General features: G+C 39.6%; 1 protein-coding gene across 1 annotated transcript in view; it reads left to right on the forward strand.

Annotated features, from left to right (window-relative positions):
• The window catches only part of LOC139735741 (uncharacterized), a 38,471-nt gene extending 30,278 nt beyond the window's left edge, over window positions 1–8,193 (forward strand). The window contains exons 10-15 of the mRNA XM_071646490.1: window positions 897–1,126; window positions 4,149–4,275; window positions 4,778–4,911; window positions 5,534–5,704; window positions 6,278–6,400; window positions 7,113–8,193. Coding sequence (XP_071502591.1) covers window positions 897–1,126; window positions 4,149–4,275; window positions 4,778–4,911; window positions 5,534–5,704; window positions 6,278–6,400; window positions 7,113–7,355 — 1,028 coding nt within the window. The 3' untranslated portion in view covers window positions 7,356–8,193. The remainder of the gene's footprint in view (window positions 1–896; window positions 1,127–4,148; window positions 4,276–4,777; window positions 4,912–5,533; window positions 5,705–6,277; window positions 6,401–7,112) is intronic.
• The last annotated feature ends 7,930 nt before the right edge of the window (window positions 8,194–16,123 follow it).

The raw sequence follows: 16,123 nt of genomic DNA on the forward strand, positions 1-16,123 counted from the left end.
TCTGATGATTACAGTATAGTTGACGAGTGACGACGATCGACGATGCGATGAAGAGAATGCGTAGTCGTACGAAGTATACGCAGCTAGCTACTAGCTCATGCGAACATCACTCACATTACACAAAACGTACTGTCCCGCGCTCAGCAAGCGATCGCGAGCAATCGAGATACTATAGCGCGATACATTGCTTTAGGGATGTCTTGCGCACACACACATTTCGCTTCGTAGCAACTTCGGAAGTGAGTTTACGTGCTGCCGCCCGCGGCTGAAATATGTCCATGTATCCTCGCGACTGGGTGTCTTTAAAGGAAGAGGTTCTTTGTCAGTAGTTTTGTGTGATCAATGATTGGTGATCAGTGATGAAGGTGATATGCTCCAGCATTTATTACCTCTGCCAAGGGAGGAGATTATGTTTTCATGGGCATTTGTTTGTTTGTTTGTTTGTTTGTTTTTCGTCTGTGTGCAAAATAACTAAAAAAGTTAGCGACGGATTTGAATGAAACTTGCAGGAAAAGTCGATAATGACACATGGAACAGATGATTAAATTCTGACAATGATTCAGGAATTTTGATGGTTTTTTGAAGGATCATCATTTTGTACCTTTTGGCATGCAAGGTCAACGAACTTGGGAGTTCGGGCTGCATGTACTGGAGGTTTACATACGCGCACTACAGTGCGTGCTCTGCTGGGGCAAGTCTGAAGGCTGATGACGTAAACAAAAGGCTTCTTGGGAAATTGCATGCGTGTCGGTGTAGTGGTGGAAATGAGCTGCTGGCTTGGCAGAGGACTGATTTTGAAAGTGATGATGGTCATGATGAAGAGGATGATAAATTATGAAGCAAAAATGATTACTAACACAGTTTAATATTTTTGCACCCGCTCCTATCCTCTGCAGCATTCATGCTGTACACCCTGAATGTTGCCATGGCGTTTGCTTTCCTCTCCGCCCTCTACGGAGACTTCATGCAGGCCGTGGGCGCCTCCATCCGCATCTTCGAGCTCATGGACCGCCTGCCGGAGATCAGCAACGAGGGCGGCGACCAGCTGATGGACTTCTCGGGCGAACTCAGCATGGAGGGAGTCAGCTTCACCTACCCGTCACGGCCGGACAATGCCGTCCTCACGGTGAGCTGGGTTTGTCATACGGGAATCTGATCTCTGTGTCTGTGACGATCTGGGGGGTGTTTCAGCAATGTTTGTCAGCGCTGACAACTTGAATCACCATAGTAACAGTCAGTGATCAGAGCATCTCAGCCAATCAAAACCAAGGATTTTGCTGAAATTGTCAGCGCTGACAAACGTTGATGAAACACCCCCAGAGCTTGATTACCTGTCGTGATGGCCATCTCATTGTGCCACTAACGTCGTTTCTTTAGTCATTAGTAATCATTAATGAGTAGGGGCAGTGATTTTCCGTTTCAAAAAATTGCCTTTTCCGTTTCAGAAAATCATGAATTCCGTTTCAACATGGTGAAAAAACGGAAATTCCGTTTTCCCATATGAATTGTACATACAAAAAATGCAAATTCCGTTTACATGTATTTGCATGCAAAAATGAACAAAAATTAAATGATTGCTATTTGAAGTTTGTATACCTGTGTAATCGTGTATACATTCATACATGTTATGCATAGTGTATACCTGATGATTTCCAACCTCTGTACCACACACCCATGAAGACAAATGAAATGAAACATCAGTATTATTATTTCGACTGTCAAAACATGCATGTCTTGTGCAGGGCTCTCACTTAACTTTTTTCCTTGGTTGCCAGCTGGGCAACCTATAGACTTTTTTTAGGTTGCCAAATGGCGGTTTAGGTTGCCACAGTGATAATGTTCGAAGAGTATTGCATAATGTGTAAATCTGCAAGGTTAATTTTGGCGATGATAAAGAGGGCTGTTTACACTGCTGTTTACACGACTGTTTACACTGCTGTCTACAAATAAGAAAAAAATAGAGTGAAATAAGTCTCTGAGTCTCAACTAGTGACTTTATGCTAGTCAAGTGTTTTTATTCCTTTAGAAGCTGCAAACAGAATACATGATAATCAGTTTAATAAGCAGTGTTGATAAAAACTTCAGCACTAAAAGAACGATCAATCTACCTATATCTTTCTTCAGTCAATGCATTGTAATCCAGTTAATCATGCCGTGGGACAGTACATATTTGTGTATCACTATCAAAGCCTGGCCTGCAGTATCAACAACTGTCATTATGTCCTCTTTCTTGACTTGCTAGTCAAGTGACTTACAGTGTACTACTGTCTAGTCAAGTCTTTTTATTCCTTCAGAAGGTCTAAACAGATAAAAGATTTCAGCACTAAAGGAACAATCAATTTATCTTTCTTTAGTCAATAATCCAGACAAGAAACTAGCACTCATTTCACTCTGATCTTTCCCCATTCTGGCCTCGGTCCCCCCCCCCCCCCCACCCAAACCAAACCAAAAAAAAAAACCAAAACAAAACAAAACCCGAGGAAAACACACACAAATTGCAACACAACAAAAACCTCTCCCCTACACCTTCCCGATATCCGTGTTTCTGTCAGTCGAAACGACATGCTCAAATACAAGAATAAAACAACAGTAGATATTGATTGAAACTCAACACCCATTCATGCCAGCCAGGCCAGGCTGCCATGTAACTTCAAAGCACATTCCGACAGCTGGCTGGTTGGCAGAAGAATTTGCGCGCGCGTGTCAATTTCTCGACTGGAGTGAGGGCCTGGGAACAGCCCCTTTCCCTGTTCATCTCCAACACCCCAGACAGTTCACGACCTCCAAGAATGCGCCAGTACGCGCGGTTTCTTCTGTTGATTGGTCTCTCTCTCTCTCCACCCTCTCTCTCCACCCCTCCCCATTCCCCAGTCTGGCACCTTGGTATCGTGGGAATTTTCTTTTTTCTGTGAATCATGCACTGTACTCTATTCTACACAGTCATGTGGAGCAGGCAGGCATAGCAAGTCACCACTCCACTCACCTGCTGACAGCTTACCGCGAGCAGAAAACAGTTAGACAGTTAGACAGTTTCTTCTGTTGCCGCTACTTTTACTGCCAAAATACTGGCTTTATCATCACACATTATTCGGCGAGACACACATTGTGTTTTGGAATATATATGTAAATGGACTTTCTTCTATGGTTATGATTGTTGGTGTTGGATTGAGTAAGTGTTCGACAGTTATTGAAATCGTGACATCGCTAGATCTAATGCCGTTAGACATCGCTAGAACTTGCAACTAACACAACTTGGCTTAGAAACTCAGTTTCCGCAGTCTGTGAATATCGTGGACATGTAATAATGATTAATTCACAGCTTCTGTTGGATTTATTTTTACTTTTATGTGTTTTATTTTGTTGAAAAGTGATTTTCCGTGATTTTCCGTGTGGAATATTTTTTTCCGTTTCAAAAGGCCGTTTCCGCGTTTTCCGTCCGTTTTCCGCGATCGCGGAAAATCACTGTCCCTAAATGAGTAACAGATTGATAGTCATACCATTTTACCCGTACCACTTCACATATTTGTGAATCATGCTGTTTTGCGTACAGTAAAATTTACACCGCATGTACTGTATGTTACAGCTATTTACAGACTCTTTAAAGTGGTAATGATTTCCTCAGGCAGATATGTGACTTTATTGCAACTGATTTACAAACTGCCCTTCATTGACGAAAGTGAGCACCAATTATTCAGTGTTTTTGTATTAGCCATGATAAAAAATCATTGTCATACATGGCACAAACTAGATCACTGAATAATCAGCGATCATTTACATCAATGAAGGGCAATTTGTCAATCAGTTGCAATAAAAACTACTTGACGCAAGAATTCAATAATTCAATAATTCAAAGATATTTGACTTGTCAGCAATAATTCTTATTAGGGAAGAATTTGGAAAGCACTGGCGCGTCGTAATCGACTTTTTAGCCAATACCAAGTACACTGGGCTATCTGTCAAACTTACTACGTCATGTGATGCTTTGAAAACATACTTGCAGTATTTGTGTAGTGTTTCCCACTTTAAATGTTCATCTATCGATGTGTTACAATAATGTTTATGTTTGTGATATGTTAATATACATAAATGAATTATGAGTGCAAATATATTAATTGTTGCTCTGCATCTGAATCTGGTTTGTTTCACAGGATGTGACCTTTGCGGTGCAGCCAGGTCAGATGGTAGCCCTGGTTGGTCCGTCGGGGGGTGGAAAATCCACCATCGTCAATCTCTTGGAGAGATTCTATGTGCCAAACTCTGGAGAAGTCAAGCTAAGTAAGTTTCCTGGTATTCACACTTACATGTTATGTCACTTATCAGTTTTCACAGAGGTCCTATTTTGTCAATTATGAAAAAATGTTTTACATTATATAAACTTGTATATTTCATCCCTTTCTTACTTCTACAAATAGTAGGTAAATATGAAAGATGAAGGTAAATTTGGTTACTTCTTTTTTGTCGAAATTAAGAGGATTTGATACGTCAGCTGCTAGATATTTTGACTGTAAGGGTAATGTTGTGATGCAATGACATTTAAAGGTACACACCAACCATTGAGATGTGCAAATGATGATGGTTACCTTTGAGGCCCTTTTCTTTTGTTTGGATTTTGGGCGGCTGTTATTTCTTCAGCTGCTAAGATATATTTTGTCATTAAGGGTAATATTATGATGTCATAACATTTAAAGGTACGCACCACTCATTGAGATGTAAAAATGAAGAAGGCTAACTTCAAGGCTTTTTACTCTCTCTCTATTCTCCTCCTCCTCTCTCTCAGGTGGCGTCGATCTTGCCAGTCTGGATCCCAAGTGGTTCCGACAGAAGATTTCCATCGTCAGCCAGGAACCGGTCCTCTTTGCCTGCTCCATCAAGGACAACATCTCATACGGGAGGGACGCCACTGATGAAGAGGTAAGAGAGAGAGAACTCTATTACCTTACTCGGCTGTGATCAAGTTCTGAGACAAAGGTCAAAGGGAACCTGTACTATGGTGTAAAATGCAATTTTTAGCCATAACTGCTGCTATCACTGTCTAATGCTGGTATTTGATAAAAATGATCTATCATTCATCATCCATCTTTGGTAGGTTTTGTCCCCGATACCGGGGGTGGCCAGACTTACCTCACTCTACCAGCAACCGCTCTCACACCTTCTCTCCACCTTGCTCGATTTGGGGCATCCTCCTTCCTCAAGCTAACCTTCCCAAGCTCCTCCTCCTCCTCCTTTACCTGTCTCTTCCAACGTCTTCTTTGGTCGTCCTTAACCAAAGAAGAAATGAATAAGAATAAGGTGTCAAGCAGTCACAGAAATCTAGCTGAAATTTTAATTTCCCACCCTTGACTTCCACTAGGAAAAATCAGTGAGTGTTGTGTGGTGTGTTTGGATAGAAGCAAAATGTGATATATTTTTTCTTCACTTGCCTATTGCCTATGAAACAACATTAGTGTTAGATTTAGTGTATTTTATTTCTGTAAAACTGCTGTGGAATGGATCAATGTTGTAATGAAAGCACATTTTGCGGTGTTTCCCCCAGATCTACGAGGCGGCCAAGATGGCAAACGCTCACGAGTTCATCACCTCCTTCGAGGAGGGCTACGACACCCTGGTGGGAGAGAGAGGGGTGAGGCTTTCTGGGGGCCAGAAGCAGAGAGTAGCCATTGCAAGAGCCCTCCTCATGGACCCAACCGTCCTCCTTTTGGATGAGGTAAGAGGGGAAAGATGATGAGGGGGGAGGGGCATGTTCACTCTTCATCTTAATCTCACATTAATCACACTTTCTGCACTTCATAAAATGAGCATGTACAAGCTCCCTTGATCTCAAATAGAATCACATGGATGATATACATGTAAGTTTATATAAGAGACAGAATGAGCATGTTCACACCACGTCAGATCATGCCTTGTACTGTATTACACAATATTTTCACGGCATTAAATTTTCACGAATTGGAGCCGACGGCCTTTTCCGCGACATGAAATTTTCGTGAGTTGCCTCTGACATTCAATGCATATAGTGTAGACAAGAACTTTCACGTGCATTTTAATTTCGTGAATCCTGGCTCTTGGGAAATTCACGAAACTAAAATGCACGCGAACATTCTTCATTTTAAAGCATGTGACATGAAAGTAATATTGCATAGGAATGAACATTCCATTTCCATGATGAAATTGCTCAGGATATCAGCGAGTTGGAGTGGAAATACATGACATATAAAAATAGATGAATGAATAAATAAATATTAGTTCAGTGCCTGTCTTGTTGTCTTCTATCCCACAGGCGACCAGTGCCTTGGATGCAGAGAGTGAACACCTGGTGCAGGAGGCTATAGACAGGGCCATGGTGGGACGGACAGTGCTGGTCATTGCACACAGGTTGTCTACTGTCAAACACGCATCACAGGTAGGCATGGCAGTTAGACGTATCTGTTTTTTGGTAGAAGCAAGTTGTGGTCATTAGACAAGACATTCATTGGTTTAAACAAAAAAATTATATTTGTATTTTTGTTGGTTACCTCAATTCTAAAAACACATGGGCAGAGTGTTTGAATGCCCTTGGTCAAGTCATCTCTGTATATCTCTCATTTCTTTCTATATTTCCCTGTTTCTGTATATCTGCCCATCTCTCCATCTATCTACAGTGTACTTACCCATTTATCTATCTCTCCATCTGTCTATCTGATTACTTATATATCCATTCACCTCTCTATCAAGTATGTTAATAAATCTATCTATCTGTATATCTTTATATCTATTTATGTGTTTACCCATCTAAACTAACTTCCTTGTTATCTTTCCATTTGTGTCTCTATTCCTCACAACTATTACATCTTCCTCTCCATTTCATTATATGTTTATCAGTCCCTATCTATTACTGTATAAATGTTGTTACTTCTACCATTTTCCACGTATCCCCAACCTTTTTTCCCCAGATGTCATAACTACTTGTAGAAAAGTTGATGAATCATGAAAGGTAGATTAAGATCATTCAATAAATAGTGAAGACAACAAAAAGGAGAAAAAAGGAGACTTATTGTGACATGTGTAATAAGTAATTTTTCAGTTTTACCTGATCATGTATTTGTGTTTTTATTTTCTCCTTTTTGTCCCTGTAGGTGATTGTGATCAACAAGGGCAAGATAGCTGAGAGGGGGACACACGAGGAGCTACTGAACAAGGGAGGGGTCTACAAGAAGTTGGTCCTGCGGCAGCTGAGCGCCGGAGGGGGCGCGGCCGGGTCCGCCACCGGTCCTCAGAATCTGGGCACCATCAACGGGGAGATGGACGACATCGAGGAGAACGGGGAGGATGACGATCTTGACATCAACGACGACGACGATGTGGCCTTAATTCAGTGATTTCAGTGAGAATGATGACGGGTATATGAGCATCGATGATGATGATGATGATGATGATGATGATGATTATACCAATGATGATGATAGTGGAGATGATGATGTGAGTGATTACATGATCTCGAGATAGTGATAATGATGATGATGAAGAAAATGAATGTTAATACTCTTTATGATGATGATGATGATGATGATGATGATGATGAAGTTGAGTGAAAGAACATAAGAGAATGATCATGGTTGTACTAATAATCAACATCAATCTAATGATCAGTGTGATGACGATGCAATTAAATGTGTAAATGAGCTTTCGTCTTTGCAGACCAGTATGAGAAAAATGAATGAAAATTGTGTAGTAGCTATAAAGCTGCCTGTAGTTATGCAATGTTGATGGAAAGAAGTGAAATTAATGCTATTAGGGTATTTGACATAGTTTTGATGTATATGTTTGCCATATTATACTGTGGTTGATATGTATTTCTTCCTTCAGAAACCTGTGTATGCTTTTTTTTGGTAATTCGCTTTGGGAAATGGCACTTGATGTCTGCGTTCGTAAAAAAGTGGAAATATAATTTGATGTCTTGTCACGTATGAATCTCCCATTGATTGAATAGAGTTTGTGGCAGATGCAGGTCCGTGAAGTTGTCATGAATGGTCCTGCAGGGTGAAATCCAGGTTAAAATGATGGGTGACTCGAACTTGAACCGACCCTGGTAAACTCCCGAGTGCCCCTTGGAATTCCTAGGTGATGCTGCAGTGTGAAAGACATCATGGGTAAACTCCCACCTGACAAGCGAAGTTGAAGGACAAGTCCACCTTCATAGACATGTGGGTTGAGTGAATGCAGCAATATTAGTAGAACACATCAGTGAGAGTTTGAGAAAAATTGGACAATCCGTTCAAAAATTACGAATATTTGAAGTGTCTGCTCAGTCACTGCTGGATGAGAAGACTACTACAGCTGATGATGTCACATGCGTACAACAGTATATAAAGGAAAATATAAAGAGAATTTCACAAAATGTTACTTATTGAAAAAAGTGCACATTTCCTTGACTTGTCACTGACGTATGTTAAGGGTAATATTATTCCCCCTGCCTTCTGAAAGAGGGAAGTCAAGCATTCTCATATTATGCGAGAAAAGTGAAAATATGTTGAATTTTCTTTATATTTTCTTAATATCGTTGTACGCATGTGACATCATCAGCTGTAGTAGTCTTCTCATCCAGCAGTGACTGAGCAGAAACTTCAAAAATTCATAACTTTTCAACGGATTGTCCGATTTTCCTCAAACTCTCACTGATGTGTTCTACTAATATTGCTGCATTCACTCAATAGACATGTCTATGAAGGTGAACTTGTCCTTTAAGTATACCAACAACGTCTTGCGAGCTGTTTCACGCATGAGCCATAAGGTGTGCTTGCACTCCACTGCAGAAGAGCAGATGAGATAAATCCATTTGCTAGTTTGACAGAAATTCCTTGTTGATGTTCCATGTATGATTCCCCATTGAAACTCCCAGGTGATCCCCATGTGGCTGGTGTGAAAGGGGTATTAGATACCTCTTCATATCCTGACCAGAGAATGTGATACTCTCCCTCATTCGGTTATGATTTCTACCCGTTGAGTTGCTTGTAACACAGTGGTATTCTCCTGATCAATTTTTGGAATCCTCCCGATTTTGATGTATAAATGTTGGCAGTCTTGTATCAAACCACCCCTCCGCACGTATATGCTCTAACAATCTGTTGTGTGTCACGATGAATAGATCATCTAAATTTCCAGCATTCATTATGCAGAAAAAGACAAAATTCTAAAAAGAAAATGCAAGTTTGGAGAGAGTTTGGTATATTTGCAATGGCCTTGAATAAACCTTATTTGCCTCTTACAAAAAAGAGAACACACATACACACAAATCTCTCATGTCTGTATTTGTATTGTAGTTGTAAAAATTGTTGATATTTAATTCCAGGAGTTTCTAATGAGAAACAAGCCAATATGAGGAATAATGACATGTTCAGAGATTATTTAGAAGTCGATACATTCCTTTTGTGATTTGGCAATCAGCTACACTCTTGTCAAAGTGGTGTATGAAGTGTCTATTAGACTGCATTCCTGCAAGGAATTTTACAGTAAATGCCACTCTGAGCATGCATCAACATAAGCCACAATACTTTTTGAAACTTCGAAGCTAGAATAGGTAAATAATGGTCAGTTTTGTCATATGTGAGAGAGGTTAAATTGATGTTCAAAAAAGGAAAATGAAAATGCATGAGAATTATGCTTTCTTGTGTATGAAATGTGTTCATTTTGTACAATGATAGTTAATTTAGCCTATGCTTCCTACGTTTACTGTAATTGTTATATTGTTTAAAGTGTGTACTCGTATTCACTGAATGTTAATAGAACCTTGTCTCTCTGCTCCTTTGCTGTTTTATCTGTAAGTATGAAGATCGTATGTATCTTTTTAAGTGTACAAATGAATATTTCTCTGATTTGAAAAAATAAGTGTAATTGTAGCTCATTGCTCATGTAGGGTAGCCTCTATGTTTAGTGGAAAGGAAACAGCCTTGTTGTTTTTTGATGATCTGTTGTATTTTGGAGAAGCTAATGTTGAAAGAAGTGGACTGGAATTCATGAAATTCTGGATGGCACTGTCACCAAAATGTGGCAGTTACTACTAGTAAATGATTATCACCAATAATATATCTTTGGTATTGATAACACTTCCGTGTTGATTATGTTTATGTATATAAAAATCCCTGAACACTTCACATAATCTTCACAGGAATTAATTAATGTTTGCCATGATTGTAGGTCTGTCATTTTTTTTAAAAATGATAATTTATTCATTTTAAAGATCATGATGAAGATGAGGGCATTAATGTTCTGTCAGATTGTTGTATCTGGCCAAGCTGTTTAAGAAGATGGATGTAAGGTAATAAATACTGTAATAGTGGACATTTTTACGTCAGCAGTTTTTTGTGCTTGACCGGGCAAGACCAACATATGAAATATCATTACATATAACAAGCAAAAAGTGTTTTAATTTAGGATTTAGTGAGTTCTGATTTGACCATGAGATCAACCCAGACTGGGTGATCCTAAATATCACAGCTTTGCCGTGATTGATTAAAATCTATTCAGTGCCTGTTTGCCTTATGCACTCTTTTGTGTATTTGCAGAGGAAAGAGATAGGTAGAGAGAGAGAAAGAGAGGGAGAGAGAGATGTGGAAATAGAGAGGGAGATGAAATATATCCTTGCTCTGATATTATCAGTTGCAGGTTTGGACAAATTTTCAGAAACTTTATCAAATACTTGCAATATTGATATTCTTGCAGCACAGAGAGTTAGAAATTATGGGTTGGTTTTATCTTTGTGTTTTTCGTTTTTCTAGGTACATGATTGAAGCTGTAGAGTAACAATGTGAAATCCTCTGTCATTAGCAATTCTTGATGTGACATGTGGTGATTCTATGCAATATGCAAATTATGTCCAAAGTTTAAAGACTGCTGCCGCTAACTGCCCACATCTCTTGCTGTTAGACACAAACCATAGCTTGCCAGTGCACATATTCTAGCTGTCGGGAGAGTTCACAGACATTTACTAATATTCACATCATGTGCAGTGACGTTTGATGCACATTGCACGTAACTCAGCAAAGATTGTGATCATTTCTCAATCCAAACAGACCAGGGCGTGAGTGAAAACATTTCCGCAAAGTTTCGTATGTGTCAATTTGCAGTGCAAAGGAATTGGTCATTGCACTATGTAATTTTTCTTTTATTTGCCGTCAAATGTGATGCCACCCTACTGAAGTTTGCACTTTACTAGATTCCCGAACGCATCATTATTGTAATTCATTACAGCTGCAAGGAGTTGAATATGATATCTTTAAATTATAATTTTATTTATTCACTAGCATAGATGAATGATAATTGCAAACTGTTATAAAAAACTGTTATAAATGAAGTTGCATATTGCTTCAAATGGATTTATCACTATCAGGTGTCAATTGGACATAATTTTCTGTCTATGTTTAGTATGTTTGCTCATCCTTGCATGGTACATGGTAGGTTGTTCTTGTGAAACCGAGTTCCTGATCTGCATAGGTTTGTCTATGCTGGTAAATGAAATTGTAAAGTCATTCAAATAGATGTTCCTATCACTGTCAGGTGTCAATTGTACCAATTTTTTCTGTCCATGTTTAAATGCGTTTGCTTATGCCTTGCATGGAACGTTGAAGGCTGTTCTTCTGGAGCCCAGTTCCTATTCTGCAAATCTCAAGTAAATCAACTCGTCATGTCTTGGGCTAATTATGCTACAGATGTTAAGCTTTTTGTCATCATCAAATTGGCAACTTTGAATCTTACTGTGTATCCAGCATTGATGAAAAGACTACTAGTAGATGGAACTGTCAAAATCACTGATCTCTGTGAGAAAGTGCCTGGATATCTCAGTGGCCCACTCAGTGCATCACTACCAATGAAACCACATAGAGTCTGCTTAAAAGATAGAGCCCCAAACCATAGAAATTTGGTTTCTTGGGACTAGAAAGGTCAAACTGCCATGGTTGGGGAGAAAATAAGTGGAAAAATAAACCTGCAAACCCTGCCTGTTTTTAATTCTGTGCAAATGAAACCAAAGTAATGTATCCGCTGGCTGCGTAAAAACATATTGCAATGAAAGTAGTTAGCTTTGTGAATGTTGCCCAGAAAATTGAATGTTTATTTGTGCCGTGTCGGAAATGTAAAATGCATTTGTGTACATTGTGCGCCATCTTCATTCATGCATTTTTGTGTTTTAAATCAGATATTTGTGTAGATGATTAAGCAAGAATTGGTCATGTTAATACTCAGGTGAATAATGTCTGTAGCATTTTGATGGGTAAAATTGTATCACATACTTTTTGTTTATCTTGATATTGGGTCAGAAATGGTAGAATCTGCAGGGTTTGGTGAAGGGTTCTACTGTTTAAGCTGATATCTTCGCGTACAGATATTTTCATGAATGAGGAGGTCACGGACATTTTCACATTGTGCATAGTGACATTTTTACATGTTGTAGAATTTGCGATTCAACAGTGATTCACAAAATACGCCATACGTGAAATAACATCTCATACTGTGTTCCAGGTTGGAAAATGTTCAGGGAGATGATGTTGCTGTGTGTTAGCTTATACCCCCTTGCTTTGTATGGAATGTGTTTGATTTATGCATAATACTGGTATCATTTACTTGAAGAAATAGATGCCACAAGAATATATTAAATGTGTTGAGTTGAAAGGTCAGTGTTGTGGTGTGATTGTAATCATAATTTGTCATTGATAATTTATGGCCAATGGGTAGTAGCTCTATGCTGTTGCATTTTATGGATTAAATCATATGTATATTTATCGATATAAAAGATGTTCAAATTTTAATAGATAAAGAAAGAATAAATTACAACTTTTTTTCCACTCTCTGTTTGGAATTTGCTCATTCTTTGTGATCTTGCTCTAAATGATATACTGTAAATGCCAAACATTTCGCGAGGTTTTGAATTTTGCGAATTTTGCGAGTCAGGTGCTTTTCGCAGACTTAAAGATACGCGAAAATAATGACTCTGATCCCAATATGAATGGGATGAACACGTATACATTTCTCCGTTCAGTACAGTACTCCACGATCGCAAGTTTAACTACTCGCGAAATTTTCGGGAAGTTCCAATTCGCGAAAATTTAGACTCGCTAAATATATGGCATATACAGTAATACAATTGTATTGCACAAATAAGGGCTGTTGCTTGTTTGTGTGTGTGTGTGTGTGTGTGACCATTGGACAGCAATGTATTAGCCAACTTGAAGATGACAACTCAAATGTGCAACGTGGATGACTGGATAGAAATAAGTCATCAATTCAATAAATCACATATTTCTGTACATAATAAAGTGAAAGCAGTATAATTATACAGCCTTTTGTATCATGAAAGTTAATTTTTACAAAGTGAAGATGTCATCGTCACAATGACAATTGCTTAGAATTCCATAACTCTCCAAATTTATGTCCAATTACACTGAAACTTCTACCACTCTGATTTCTGTCGATCTTGACAGAACTGAGGAGAATGCATCAGCTTCAGCAATAATCAACTTCTGATTGTAACAGAGGAATAACCCACACAAGACTATGAATGTGAATTGGGACTTTTTGTATTCATTGACTCAGCCGATTATTCAACATAAATGTGTCGTCGACGTATGCAGAGTTGACTGTTCAATGTAGGTTCCTGTGGACACAATGTAGCAAATTCAAATTTTGAGAAGTGATGTGCTGGCTGTAGCATGGTTGAAACCAGACTAAGGGTGGCAATGACATCTTCACCTCGTAAATATTAACTTACATGATGCAAAAGAATGAAATGAATAATTCCTATCAAACGATTGCAGTGTTGCAGTAAGTTATAGTGACTTGTAAGGGACAGTGGATTGTAGTGGCTAAATTACTTACCAAAACAAATTTCCCCCTTTTTAGCTCACCTGAGCCAAAGGCTCAAGTGAGCTATTGCGATCGCCCTTCGTCCGGCGTCCGTCGTGCGTCGTGCGTCGTGCGTAAACTTTTTACATTTTCATCTTCTTCTTGAAAACCCCAAGACCGATTTTCATCAAACTTGGCAGGTAGCATCCCTAGGGGGTTAGGAACTCAATTTGTTAAAATGGGCACCATGCCCCACCCAGGGGGCCCCCAGGGGGGCCCAAACCCCCAAAATTAAGGAATCTGTAAAAATCTTCTTCTCTAGAACCAGAAGTGATAGAGCTAAGTTAATACTATGAGTTAGTACATTGATGACTGTAGTTTCAAGTTTGTTCATGGCAAAATTAGGGGTGCCCCCCTTGGGACCCAGGGGAGGGGGGTGGGGAGGGGTTCTAATGGGGCCTAAATTGTACATTTTCATCTTCTTCTTGAGAACCCCATTACCCATTTTCACCAAACTTGGCAGGTAGCATCCCTAGGGGGTTAGGAACTCAATTTGTTAAAATGGGCACCATGCCCCACCCAGGGGGCCCCCAGGGGGCCCAAACGCCCCAAACTTAAGGAATCTGTAAAAATCTTCTTCTCCAGAACCAGAAGTGATAGAGCTAAGTTAATACTATGAGTTTGTACATTGATAACTGTAGTTTCAAGTTTGTTCATGGCAGAATCAGGGGTGCCCCCCTTGGGACCCAGGGGAGGGGGGTGAGGAGGGGTCCTAATGGGGCCTAAATTGTACATTTTTATCTTCTTCTTGAGAACCCCATTACCCATTTTCACCAAACTTGGCAGGTAGCATCCCTAGGGAGTTAGGATTCCAATTTCTTAAAATGGGCACCATTCCCCACCCAGGGGGCCCCAGGGGGGCCCCAAACCCCCAAAATGAAGGAATCTTTAAAAATCTTCTCTAGAATCAGAAGTTATAGAGGTAAGATAATACTATGAGTGAGTACATTAATGACTGTATTTTCAAGTTTGTTCATAGGAGATCAAGGGGTGCCCCTCTTGGGGGCAGGGGGGGTTGGTTGGGAAGGTCCAAATGGGGACCTGAATTGTACATTTTCATCTTCTTCCTGAAAACCTCATGATGTATTTTCATCAAACTTGGCAGGTAGCATCCCTAGGGGGTCAGGATCTCAATTTATAAAAATGGGCACCATGCCCCACCCAGAGGGCCCCAGGGGGCCCCAATCCCCCCCCCCCCCCCAAATTAAGGAATCTTAAAAAATTTGGGCCCTTATTGTACAGTTTCATCTTCTACTTGAGAATGCCTGGTCAAATTTTGGTAGAGCTGTGAATAATTTAGATTAGTGACTGCGTGAAAGGTGAACTTGCGATACTCAGGTGAGCGCTAGACCCGCGGGTCTCTTGTTCTATTTGAACAGTCCAATGTTTATCCTAAAGTTGTAGGGTAACGTTATCATTTATTGATACATTTTATTTGCAAATGTAGTCGTAACAGACATCATTTTTTCATGAAAATGTGAAACTTCAATGAAATTTCATATGTTCCTCATTTCATATGAGATTACACTGAAACTTCATGTCTTTTGTGTATGTGTGTGTGCATGTGTGAGCATGTGTGTGTGTTCGAACTTTATTTGAACGACAAATCTAATGTGGAGAAAAGTGTAACAAATCACACATCAACTCACTGCAACCAAGTAAGATCACAACACTAATGATGATTGGATATACAATGTTCATCTCGACACATCATTATATTCTTTATTCACAGTTTTCCAGATATAACAAATCCAGTAATTGTGTGCAATTTTTACATTTTTTTTTTCAGCTGTGTAACTTGACACACCATGTGTTAGACCCGCTCACCCCGAAGAGACCAAAACTACTTTATGCAAGAACCGAAGCTGTGTGCCCAGCAAAACCTGGCTTTACACATCTCTGTCACACCAATAAACAGGAAGCCATCTGGGCCAACATCTGTGTATCTTCTCTGATTCATCAGAATACTAAATACGCCATATATCTCGCAGGTTTTCTATTTTTGAGGAATTTTGCGAGTCGCGTGCCCTTTGCAAGTTTAACGACACACAAAAATATTAGCTCTCATCCCAACATGAATGTGACGTGCACGCATACATTTCGGCGTTCATTACGGTACTCCACGATTGTGAATTTATCCACTTGCAAATTTTTTGTCAGAAAGTCCCGATGTGCTAAAAAGAATCAGACTTGCTAGATATATGGCGTATACAGTATGCTGCTAATATTGGACATTCACTCTTGACTACCGATC

This window comes from Diadema antillarum, unplaced genomic scaffold, assembly GCF_040938485.1.
Source record: "Diadema antillarum isolate AM-2024a unplaced genomic scaffold, OU_Dant_1.0 seq00000597_RagTag, whole genome shotgun sequence".
Classification (NCBI taxonomy): Eukaryota; Metazoa; Echinodermata; class Echinoidea; order Diadematoida; family Diadematidae; genus Diadema; species Diadema antillarum.